Genomic DNA, 12,292 nt, shown 5'->3' on the forward strand with positions numbered 1-12,292 from the left:
GCTGTGGAGTGGCAGGGGACAGTTTGCTACTTTTATTAAATGGCTGTAGGGTGTCTTGTCTGGACATGGCCTCCATTACAGTCGAAGGGACATTCACTGGGAGAAAACAAAAAAAGTAAATAAGATCCTTTTTATGCCTTTTTAAGACTAATACAGTCTTGGGAGACACTAAAAAAATATCAATATCCATTTTCTTGTTACTAGAATTAAACACTTTTATTTTAACAACACACAGAAAAAGGGTTTCAATGAGACAGTGATCTGAATGCATGGTGGTGATTCAGTGACCTTGAAAAATCATGTAAAGGGATGTCTGAGAGTTTGCAAGGACTCACAGAAGCCTGAGACTGTGATATATATTTTTTATACAACAAGATGTCATCTGAAAGAAAATGCTGCAGCACTTAACGATACGCTGACTTTACATGTTGCACTCAGCATGTGCAAATGCTGTATCACAGATAAGCATGAATTTTGAGAGCATGGGGGAAAAAATCCTGTGCTCAGACACTCCTTGAGCTTGAATATCTACTGCAGCAGTAGTTCCCTCATCCTGTCAAAAGGGAGCCACTAAGGTTATTATTATTACATCTCACACACAGTCACCCAGCCAATACAGTGCGAAGCCAGGGACTTCACTGTGACTTGCATGATTAAGGCTAGGGGAAGTCAGATAACCATGAGACAATGCAAAATACAGGCAGAGATATCTTTGTGCCTCGATTTCCCACCTACAAAATAGGAAGGAGAATAGTTTCTAGTTGCCTGAAGGTCTTGTGATCATCAGTTAACTGCAGCTTCTGAGGCACTTAGATATTTCAGCAATGAATGCAATACCCTGTTCTCAGAAAGAAATGACCCAGTGCTGAGTTTGGATGTTGCTTGATAAGGAAAGGCAGGAGGTTAAACATATAGAAGAAAGTTGAACAGCTGCCTCATTCCTTGAGTACCATCTAGACCATGCAGTGAATAAAGCAAGGGTCCTATGGAAAAAAAGGACATGGAATCAGGTACTGGAAGTCTGTATCACAATGCAAAAGAAGCAGAATTTAGGCCACCTGCACCAAGTACAATCTCATGCTTTCTAATTTTGGCATGTTCAACTTCATGACATAATATTTTAATGTAGATTTTTACATTAACTATGTATATGTGCATATGTCTATGTCTATGTATGTTCACACACATTTAGCTACAGTCATAGAGTGTGTGTGTGTGTGTGTGTGTGTGTGTGTATATATCTCCATACACAGGTGCAAATTACCTACTTAAACAGGTGATTTGAAACTGCCATTGTGTCTAGGTAAGTGATTATGATAGATTTCTAAAAGTGAATATGGGAATACATGATACAACATGATTTAATATAAAATAAAAAATGTACTATAAACTCATGTCCTTGAATAAAATGAATTTACTTCACAAATTTATGTTTTAATATGTTTCCTCAATCAGAACAACCCTAATATTATAATATTATATGCCATTTCATTTTTTTAGGTTTAGGTCTTTCCTCTTGCACTCTTTCTGAGTGCAATTACATCCATGAGGCTGTCTATCACAGGTTTCCAGACATATAATACATCTTTAATGTCTCTACAAATGTTCAGCACAAGGGGTGATTTCTGCACTTTCATTTTTTCCCCAACATCCTGACACATGAAGCAGATCGTTTTTTTTTTTTTAAATTGTATTCAGGGTGTTGAAGACCTAAAGAATATAGGCAGAGTTTGCACTGTCTGAAAATACCCCTCTGCAGAAGATGAGCAGAAGGGCTACCCTGAGGATTTAAGAGGCACTTAAGTCATGTACTAGCTTGGGGCCAGCTCCATGCTCGGAGAGGAATTTCATCTACTCTGTCAGTCTCTCTGTGGATGAAACTCTGGTTTCTGTCACAGCAAAATAGCAGGTGACATTATTTAGAGATTGTAACTACGATGCACTGCTTTTTAAGTAAAGTTTTTGTAAGCTACAGCTCATGAAAGTAAAAACAACATTTCTCTATTGTACACTGCAGAGCATGAGTTTTATCACCAAACATTACTGCCAGTAACTTAATTTCTTTTAAACTCTTCTCAAGCCCAAAGGATCTGAAAACTCAAGATGAAAAAGGGTGTTTATTTTTGACAGTTTAATCCCCAGGATCTTAATGTTTTACTGCTGCATGGTTCAGTATTTAAGTTACTATGAGACACAAGTTCATCTCAGTATAGCTGTTTAAATATCCAAGTACCTGACTGAAAAAATATATCTATCTCATATATAATTGATTACGCGTGGGCAGCCACAGAGTGACTTTAGACCAAAGTCAATTGAGCAACTATTATTGGTTTCTTCCACCACGTAGGCACACATAGCTGTCAAAATGGAGACGACGTCTTTGAGACAAGCTCTAATCGAGCTCCACACACAAACAGGGAAACCGAAGGGCACACTCGGCTCTCCTACTCCCATTACAGACAGTGGTATCCAGTGCTTGCTTGCACCAGGTCTGTGTTACATGTTTAATTTTGTGGTTACTTCTAGTAAAATAAAATATCGAGTGGGGCAGAAGAATGAATGGAAATGGGGATGGCCATGATGGAATGGAGGCTCATTGTTATTTCAGGCTACTTAGCCTGTATTTAGAGGAGCTGGCTTTTGCCTTTTAACCACAAGGACCTCATCTCTACAATCAGTCAAAGCTTCTCTCAACATACTCGGTGGTGGGAGAATGAAGAATCGCTAACAGAGGCCTCGTGGATCTGCAATACATTACTGTTTTGGCTAGACAGTCTCCTGCGATAGGTCTGATAACAATGGAAGGGGCCAAGCAAATCAATTAAGAACAAAATAATAACTAATCGCTTATAAGGAAGAGTGATTGCACACGCTACCAAGCTATGTGGGGCTGCTGTGGTGGGAAATCTGCTATGCAGTTGCAGAGTCCTGAACATTTTCAAACACCTGAGTTTATTTAGGTAATCATACAGTGATGTTACATAGCTTAAGTATATCAGTTTCACGGTTTTATCTTGTATACATCAAGCTTACCTTAAACACATATCCACATTCACTTAGTATGTCTTAAAAAACTCGAGGAACACAACTGATTAGCTGCAAAACAGGAATTGTGGCTACACAGGTAGAAATACAATGAAGAACTTACAATTTTCATCCTGTGCAATGCACTGCAGAGGGATTCCAAAGAAAGATGTATAGCTGTCATTGTACCACACCAACAGCTCGGTGCCCCTGGGAATATCTATACAAGCCCGATAGAATATGTTTGACCTAATCAAAACAAAAAGAAAGAAAGCCTAGTTTAGGAATAGACTATACTCCTCCTGGCATACACAGTGTTATAGTAGAAATCCACTGTTTTGGAAGCATTTCTGCAGATAACCAAGAGAATATCTTACTGATTATTTTAAAACTGAATCCATAATCAGCGAAGCACTGTAGTTACCACCTGTAGCATAAAGTAACAAAGAGCTTACGGGTACTTTGAAACTAAAATATTTTAAACACCAAGATTTTACAAACACCAAGATGCTATAAAAAAATGGTATTTTCTTGCAATGTGCCTTTTAAAGGGATTTTAGAAATGTTACATTTTGCTCATTCTGTACAGGCATCGGAGTGCTGTATTGGTGCACACAAGTCAGGAAGAGAAGCCATTGAAACAGCTTTGCATTTGTTACCTAGGCTGAAGTTACCACACAAGGGTAAAGAGGCGACAATTCTTTTCATTCAAGTATGTGCTTTTAGCAACAGAGGTTTAGAGTTTCTTCAGCACACGTGTCCTTTCATTATGGTGATATACCACCAAGAAAGAGACATCTTGGCTTATTGAGTAAGATAGACTTTGACCTGGTAAAAATCAAAAAATGAGGTTAATCTGAACACACACTCACAAATATCTTCCCCTGAATGGAACGTGAGGATAACACTGATGACCCTTCAGTAAGTATAAATTACCATTACCAGAAATGTGATGTCTTCTATCTGCCTTACTCCATGGGAAAAGACTCTGGATACTCCAAAACCATGGAACTGGGAGTTGCGGGAAAAAAAGAAAAAGCCTAGAGTTTTGTACGGTAATAAGTAGAGGCTTAGCCTGATCTCGCATTGATGTAAATAGCTTCAGAGCGATACGTCTACAGTTAACAGATTTACATAGGGACAATAACTGTGAAAGATCAGAATCAGGCACCTAGGAGACGAAATAAAACCGTTATCAGTTTGCAGTGGCTTTTCCCTGTAGGCTTTGTACGGAACAGTAAAACACCCTTATGTGAGATGGATAGAAATTCAATATATACAAGGAGAGCACTCCACTCTGGCTGAAGGATTACATACCAAAATGATACAGTCAAAGTACCAAGAAATGATCATTTTTTATAACAGCTTATGTAAGGCGGAAAAATATCTGGAGACCAAAAAAAAATGTTAGGCCTCAACTGGTTTTCTCGGTGAAGAATTGCTACATACGTTAGCCTGAAGTTCAAGATAAAAGTGTTTAGGGTTGGTGGGCCTTAAATTTAGACTTTCTGTAAAGAATTGGCTGTAGCAATGCAATTTGTTCCTTGTATAACACTGCAGACATAAGGAGAATCCTTTACCACATTTTTCATGGCAGTGAGATATGCACTTGTCAACATATTTTGTCACTGCAAAGTGGCTCTTGGCAACAGGATCATAAAGATCAATAAAAAAGTGCAGATTCTCAATATTTTACTAGCAGCTGCAAAAATTTCATTTATCTTGTTATTTTCCTTGCTTACTGCCACCCTGTCTCAGGAGGGCACTGCTAGCTAAGCAGAATGGTTTTCCAACCGCTCTGGGAATATGTGACAAAAACTCTCCCCTTTGTGTCTCTCCTTCTCTTCCTCATGCTCGCTCTGTCCTTCCTCCTCCTCCTCCTCCTCCTCTTTTCTTCTCTTGCCCTTTCTTACCAGAGCCATGCATTTCGTTAGTCCTCTCCACCGCTACATAAAAATCAAAATCGGGGCCGTGCTATAAATTACCAGCATCTCCTAACTTGAGAAAAATTGAGTCCACTTTGTACTTCACCCTTGTAACATTTTGTCTCTCAGTTTGGCTTCCCCTAACATAAACACAGCAGCCCAGCAAATGAATGTGCTAAAACCAAATGACACACTTTGCCGCTGAAAGAGCAGGACTGTTTTGGAGCAATGGGTGGTCTGTGAGGCTTGGAGTAGGCTGGAAAAAAAATGTGTAAGCGTACACCGTTCCTTACAAGCATACAGAGCTTCCAAAACTCGCAGAAATCTCTGCATGCTGAAGTACATCAAAGGGATTTTTCCCTTTTCGGATAATATTTCCTTTGCTGACATGTATTTAGTATTGTGGTTGGATGACTCATAAAGATAGCTTCATGGCGTCCCAACGCAGTTGAAGCAGAACACATGCCAACAAACATTATTGTCAGCCTCAAAATAAAAACAAAACGTTCAGCTAAGGGTCAATCAATCAAGAGCGCTTTGAAGAAAATTCCATTTAGATATTACAAATCATAACAGAATGAATTTAAACCAGCTGACTTTCTGTGAGGAGGACGCCCATGTACAATAAAAATTAGGTTGGTTTTTCAGTGTCCAACTTTTCTATTTTCTTACACTTGGACGCAGTCACTGGTGATGGATGCCAGTTTTTTAAATTGTGTTTTTATAGTTCATTTTATAAAGATCTGAAGTAATCGAAAACAGATCAACAGAGGGAACTCTAAGTAAAAACTCCATCATGAAAGGAGAGTTGTAAAATCCACTTAATATTGACAGATGTGTAATGACTTTCTCATGCTCACGTTTCATTTAGGTTTGTCATCCATATATATGCACACATACACATATACATATCTATATAAATGCATGCACACACACACGACAACACTGAGAAATAGTTCACAAGATACCTACAAAAATACTCTCTCATCACAGTGACCTTTATTCATTATCCACTGTGTTTATTTAAAAACTGACAGGATTTTAGCTATGAATATCAAACATTTTAGGGTATAATAAAAGATGTGTAATGCATAAGTAGCATTGTTATTTTTTTAATTGTGGCGTTTAGTCAACTGGCCATAGAATGAAAAAAGCTAAAAATCCAATTGAACAATTTTACCATTGTTAAATTGGAACCCTATGGGAGGATCAAACTTTATATATATTTCATTTTAGCTTGCTTTTGTATGTTTTATTTTCAATTTTAAAGATACTGCAAATAAGCTTAAGATTCTTCCTAAAGCAAAAAAACTCCCCTCTCTAAAACAACTAGCCAAAAATCAGGGTTGCTCACCGTGACTGCCAAACACAGGGCATTCTTTGATGTACTTCCTATCATGTTTAATAAGGCCAAGCAGTTGCTTCTGATTCTGAGGCAAAAGGCTTGTTTAGAGCTGAGATCATGTATTTATACAATGCGTTGTCTAGGTTTTCTGGATCTGTTTGTGGGTAGAAAGTAAAACGTACTGTAATTTCTTTGCACTTTTTTCACTTTTGACCTTCTCTAGCTCGTGACATCACAGGCATCAGTGCAAAGACCATTCTGGCTAGCAGGTGCACTCGGCGTATAACGTCTCGGTGCATTTGTGTCCCTGGACTCTCGCAAACAGCTTTTGGATTCAAAACGCTGCTGCTTTCATTTCAAATGAGGCTGTTTCCTTTCCCCCTTCCTCCAGCACGGGCATCTTTAGCAGAGCGGATGACGATGAGTGCTGGCTTCCTTCGGATCAGACTGTTTAAAAATGTGCAGGGTGTTGTGTGCAGTGTGACGTGCACGCACGGGGCACAGTGCTGTCCTTGCTCCCACGAGCACCAGGTCGAACAAGCTTGCTACGACGGCCTCAACTCTGGGTAACCAAAGTTAAACCCATCTTAACTACATGCTCCAGCACTTGTATTACCCAAACGGACATGTTCACTAAAGCCCTACTATTGTCTTTGCATTCAAAGGCGATAGCTCTGGTGACGGTCACAGCCTGACTTTTCACTAAAAGCACTTTCTTTTTCTTGCACTGAGTAAATTGAAACATACTTTACCTGTACTGAACTACCGTTAGGTTCTGCTCCCCACAGTGCCTCGCACATCGGATATACCTCATCCAGCTTGACTTGCTGGGTTCTCCACCATCAATAAAGTGCTGCAGTGTCCCATCTTGGTCATATATCTGGGGAAGAGGGCACAAGGTCAAGTAGTTAGAGCAAATCATCAGCAATCATTTTCACTGCTTTGCTGGTGTCTCTCTGTGCTTTTTCCAGGAATTTATTGCCGTGAGATCTGTCATTGAGTACCGACGCTCTTACAAATCTAAATGGAACAACAGAGAAGTATTTTGGGGGATGCAAGTTTATCATGTTTCTCTTATCAAGCCAATCTTTTTTATATTAAACATATTTGTGGCCATGTTTCCCAAAGAATATTTAACCTATTTTGACAGGCTGGCCTTAAATAATGAACTGCCAGATAAACAAGAAAATCTGGATGTAAAGCCCACATTGAAACAGCCTGGACATCTGAGCTAGGGGCAGGAATAATCCCTAAACGAGTATCCCTTCTTTCACATCTCAGCCGCAGCAAAAGCATGTGCTTCGGCAATCTCATACAGCACATAATGAGCATTAGAGATTCATAGCCGTAGGATTCTTAGTACCAAAACAAATGGGACTGGAAGGAAAAAGAGCAGTTCAAGACTCCTTTAGAAGTTCCCTTGAGAAGTATAATTTTCTGAAGTAGTGAATGAGAAATCAGTCCTGAGAGAATCATAGTTTTCTTAAATATGACATCCCTGCTAAAGACATGAGAGCCAATAAAAAAAAAAAAGTATCATACCTCTGTTCTGCACTTGGCCCTCCCTCTGAAGCCAGAGAATACAATTGCTCTGGAGGCTCTGAAATGTTAAGTTACATATTTCATGCACACCTGCCCTTCTCAGGTCTGACCGCGTTAAAAATGGTCTCTAGGAAGTACTACTGCTAGTAAAAGCTCATGGTCTCACAAGCTTTTTACCAGTTTTGCAATTACTTTGTTAAACTTCAGAGCTGTATCTGAACAATTAAGTGCTTATCTAAAGCAAACCTGACCTTCAAATCTTCTGTTCCTCCACAGATCCCTTCTGCTTTAATAATCCTGCCCAAAAATATTTCTCCTTTTGAAATTGTATGAGCCTAACTTGATCTGTCCTCTTAAAAGTGCTAATTCTGCTAACTGAAGAGGAAACACATTTATTACATTGAACTGAGCAGCTGAAAAATAAGCATATTAACAATTCTGCAATTGTATTTCAATACCAAGAGAATCATCTTGGAAATTATGTGAATATATTCAACATTTCTGCATGTACTGAAAAGGTGTTTCCTACAGTGCACACAAAAACATACGCAAGGATCAGAATCTGCCGCATGAGAGTCTCAAGTTTAGGAGCTGACCTTGCTTTTGCTCTTGACCAAGAGAGATTGGGAGTACTCAGGAGCAATAAATTCATAGCTAGGGCATAAAAGACAGGGAAATTAAATGTCTGAAGAGATTGCTGCCGTTGGTTCCTGAGTGCCTGTGACAATCACCAGGTGCAAACTTGCCTGATGCTCCTGGGCTGGAGGAGCACCTACTCCAGCATGCACTGGCAGCTGAAATAAAGTCAGGGAAAAAACAAGAGGAATCCTCAGAAGCAAATAAATACCCCAAGACTGGGAGGATTGTTTCATTTTTCATATATAGTATCTTGTTGCTAATCAGCAAGGACCTCTTCTTATGTAAATACGTTAGCGTATCCTGAACATGTTGAGCAAAACATGCTAAACCGAAAAAGAATCTGTAACATAAAGGGAAAAGTTATACAGGAAACTAGCCCACAAAAAGGGAGAGAAGGAAAAATTTATGACTACCAGTGTTTGGCTGGGACCATTTTAGCAAAATGAGTCCAAACAGTTTCAGCACAGTGTTTATTATTTATTCATTTATATAGTGCTTACTAACATGACTGCACAGCTTAACATGAGGCAAAACCAATTCTGTAAATGAAGAGCTGATAACTTCCTAATCCCCAAACGCTGTGAAATAGGAAGGAGAAAGAGGAAGACGACCACCATAAATGGTACTGACAGCCAAATCCAGACACACAAGGACCAATTCAGCACTTTCTGAGTATGAGCAGTCACAAACTGACATGAGAAGTGAAAATCTGCCATGAAAATGCAGAATCTGGGCTCTTTCCGGCTTTGCCCTGGAGTAGGAATGACTGCTCTACCAGCGTTGCTGGACCTAGAGCAGGTTCGAGAATATCATTTTGTCTTCTCTTTCTGTTTGGTATCAATATCAATGGTTTAGCTTGCTGTCAGTCTCCATATTATCCCATATTGTAGCAGCAATTTCTGTGGAAGTGGATAGGAACACCAAAGCAGGGAACAGCTCATAATTCTGCTTTCTACAACTGGGAGACATTATCACCTTCTCTATCACATTGAATCAATGGCAGTAGCAGTAAGAAAGAGACATAAGATGTTACAAATACTGCTGAGCAGCTCTTCATCTAAATATCTTGCAGGTCTAAATATTTTCATATTATTTACTCTTGCAACTACTCTTGCGTCAGTGGCATTGTGCTCCCTTTCCTAAGAAGCTATTACTGACATTGCACACACAGCCACAAAGGCAGAAGCCATCCCACAGCACTCTTAGCCCTGTCCTTACAGGAACGAAAACCCAGCTGCGACGAAGCAGAGACCGTAACATTGAAAGGAAAAAAGCAACACTACCTCGTATCTGTTTACTTGTTAAATCACATGGCCCCAGGATCAGAAAAAACTTAACCAATATGGTTATTATTATTCATATTACCACAGTGCAACCAGGTCTCAGTCATTATATATTTTTCTAAATCAGACAACCACTATATATTTGCCTAAAGAAACAATCATGAGGGAGCAAACCATGACCTGCCATAAGAAAGGAAACGTGTAGCACAAGCTGTGAACCCAGACATTATAGCAAACTATATGGATTCACACATGCACTGGCACCTGTATTACACCTGTGTGTGTACTTAAACACTCACAGGCAAATCACACATGTAGCTGCTATTTAAAAACCTATTGCAGAATTCTGTGATAAACTGAATTTACTGAAAATCTTTGACTACCTCATGAAATCACTATATCCATTTTTTCTGGCACAACTTTTAACAAATTGCAGGACCCTCATAACAAAATAAAATATCATTTCCCGAACTCCATCTGGAGTATGTATGTATTTTTTTTTCTCTATCTCACAAGTGTCTTTGATCTAAGTGGTGGAAGAAAAATTAGTTACTGTTTCTTTCTACTTTGATTGTACCTGGCAGTGTCATCTAAGCTGCTTGCTGTATCTTTTCCCTTTTCTGACCCAAAATACTTGTTAACTATTGTTTTTGATGAGTTTTATTTTTTTATTATTATTATTTTTTTTTGCTTATGCTTTAAATGCTTCAAAGTTCTAAGATTTGCTGTTTGTTGACTCTTTCAGCAATAAGTAGTGCACCAGGCTACGGGCAGAGACCAGAATCTGACAAAAGATGATTGTACTCATCTTCTAATTAGACATGGGTTTTGGTCCTCCTTAACAATTCCCATGTGATTGATTAATTTATTAATAGGTTGTGAACTGTTACTAGTAGGTTAGTGATATTTTACAGATCACGAGATTCAGAATGTAAAACACTATTCTTTTACAATTTTCATCCTTTGATTTCAAAATACAACAGAACAAGCTTCATTTTCCAAGAAAGTAAGTCCAAAGTGTAACCAGCACACCATAATCCAAGTCTTCTCTTTCTCATTTTTTGATTCCTCTCCTCATAAACACCAGCTTATTCAGCACTCAAGACGTAGATACAGAGGTCTATGAGGCATAAGATGTAATTTCTTACCGGGTGCCACTGCTGTTCCTTGGGAACCACATGAGAGCTCCAGCTGGGCAATATGGGACACAACACTTAGGAAGCCAGCGTACTGCAACTGGTCAGGTTCACCTTGTAATGGCAAGCGAATATAAACCCAGTACGAAGGACTGGTTTATTATTTATTGGATTGATTATTGATAATTAGTTGGAGGCTGCAGATGCTGAAACTTATGATGATGATGGTAGCAATACATAATGGCAACAATAATAATATCATTTCTAAAGCAGGCAGCATCTCACATAAGTGATACTCTAAAATCTACAAACAATTATTACTTAATAAAATAAACGGCCCTTGCCAGAACATCTGTCACACTGGCAACATACCTAGGAAGGACCGTGCAAGCTTTAAGTAATATAAAAGATAGAGCAGACCATTAAAGAACCTTCTGAGGACTCTGAATCATTTCAATACTGACAGAGTTTTCTTTGCTCTTGCCTGACTTGGATATATGAGGGCAAAATGTAATTCTCATGCCAAAGATTATCGTGTGAGTTGCTGGCATTGGTGCCACAGGAATTTAGAAAGCTAGAAAGGAGCCAGAACATACTAGCACAGCCACAGAGAAAGCCAAGCTGTGAAGCAATTAAAAACAATTTCACAGAAGAGCCAGGGAGAGGAAAAATGGCTAGTTCATTGCAGTTCTTCCCTCTCTATCTGTTGCTTTCCTTTGTTCTCTTTCCATGGCCTGGTGAAGGATTGTGTCTTTTGAAATTCTGCCTGCATTTTATTTTTCCATTTAGTCAAATAAAAAAGGCATTAGCGTACAACTTAATTGACCTCTTGTTTTCCTTGCAGGCAGAAGGAAAAAAGACTCGTCCTCAAAGTGGAATTTTTTTTTCTAGAGAAAATTTGGACTGTTGTATATTTGTACTATTAGAATTATTTTTATGTTTCAAGACATCAAAAGAGATGTGAAGAAAACCACAACACACGCAAGAATTATTTCTTACCATTAGCAGGGTATCTTACTTTTTGCTGTTCACTGCTATTCTCAATGACATCACATGAATATGGTCACAGGACTTTCAAAAGTACTCAGCGTTAGCTGCCTTCTACAAGAATTTTTATCCTTGACTTCAATGGGAAGAGTCAGGATAGCACTGAGTACTTTTGGTGACCCTACAAACCTCTCACAAATCATTAGTCATGCAGTTAAAAACCGTGGCTGTACTCTAAACTCCACTGGAAAGATGGAGAAGTAGGTTGTGATTAAACTGACTGACATGTCACATGTGGTAGCACCCATACGAATTATATTCTTTCTATAACAATGTATGAACCTACAGGCCACAGCAACATTGAACACCGTCTGTCTTTGCTGGCCTGGGCATCAAAAATGGGTAAACTTT

The 12,292-nt window shown here is 38.9% G+C and overlaps 1 protein-coding gene across 10 annotated transcripts in view; it reads right to left on the reverse strand.

The window, feature by feature from the left end:
* PRDM6 (PR/SET domain 6) overlaps nt 1–12,292 on the reverse strand; it is a 146,649-nt gene that overhangs the window by 87,793 nt on the left and 46,564 nt on the right. For all 10 annotated transcript variants that reach the window (XR_010886834.1, XM_067315369.1, XM_067315371.1 and 7 more), the window contains 3 exons: nt 7,047–7,174; nt 3,149–3,273; nt 1–96 (listed from right to left, as the gene is read on the reverse strand). The exon at nt 1–96 is cut by the window's left edge and continues 247 nt beyond it. Coding sequence is in view for 9 of the 10 variants with exons in the window: in XM_067315369.1 (XP_067171470.1) it covers nt 1–96; nt 3,149–3,273; nt 7,047–7,174 (349 nt within the window). In the remaining variant the exon portion in view is untranslated. The remainder of the gene's footprint in view (nt 97–3,148; nt 3,274–7,046; nt 7,175–12,292) is intronic.

This window comes from Apteryx mantelli, chromosome Z, assembly GCF_036417845.1.
Source record: "Apteryx mantelli isolate bAptMan1 chromosome Z, bAptMan1.hap1, whole genome shotgun sequence".
NCBI lineage: Eukaryota > Metazoa > Chordata > Aves > Apterygiformes > Apterygidae > Apteryx > Apteryx mantelli.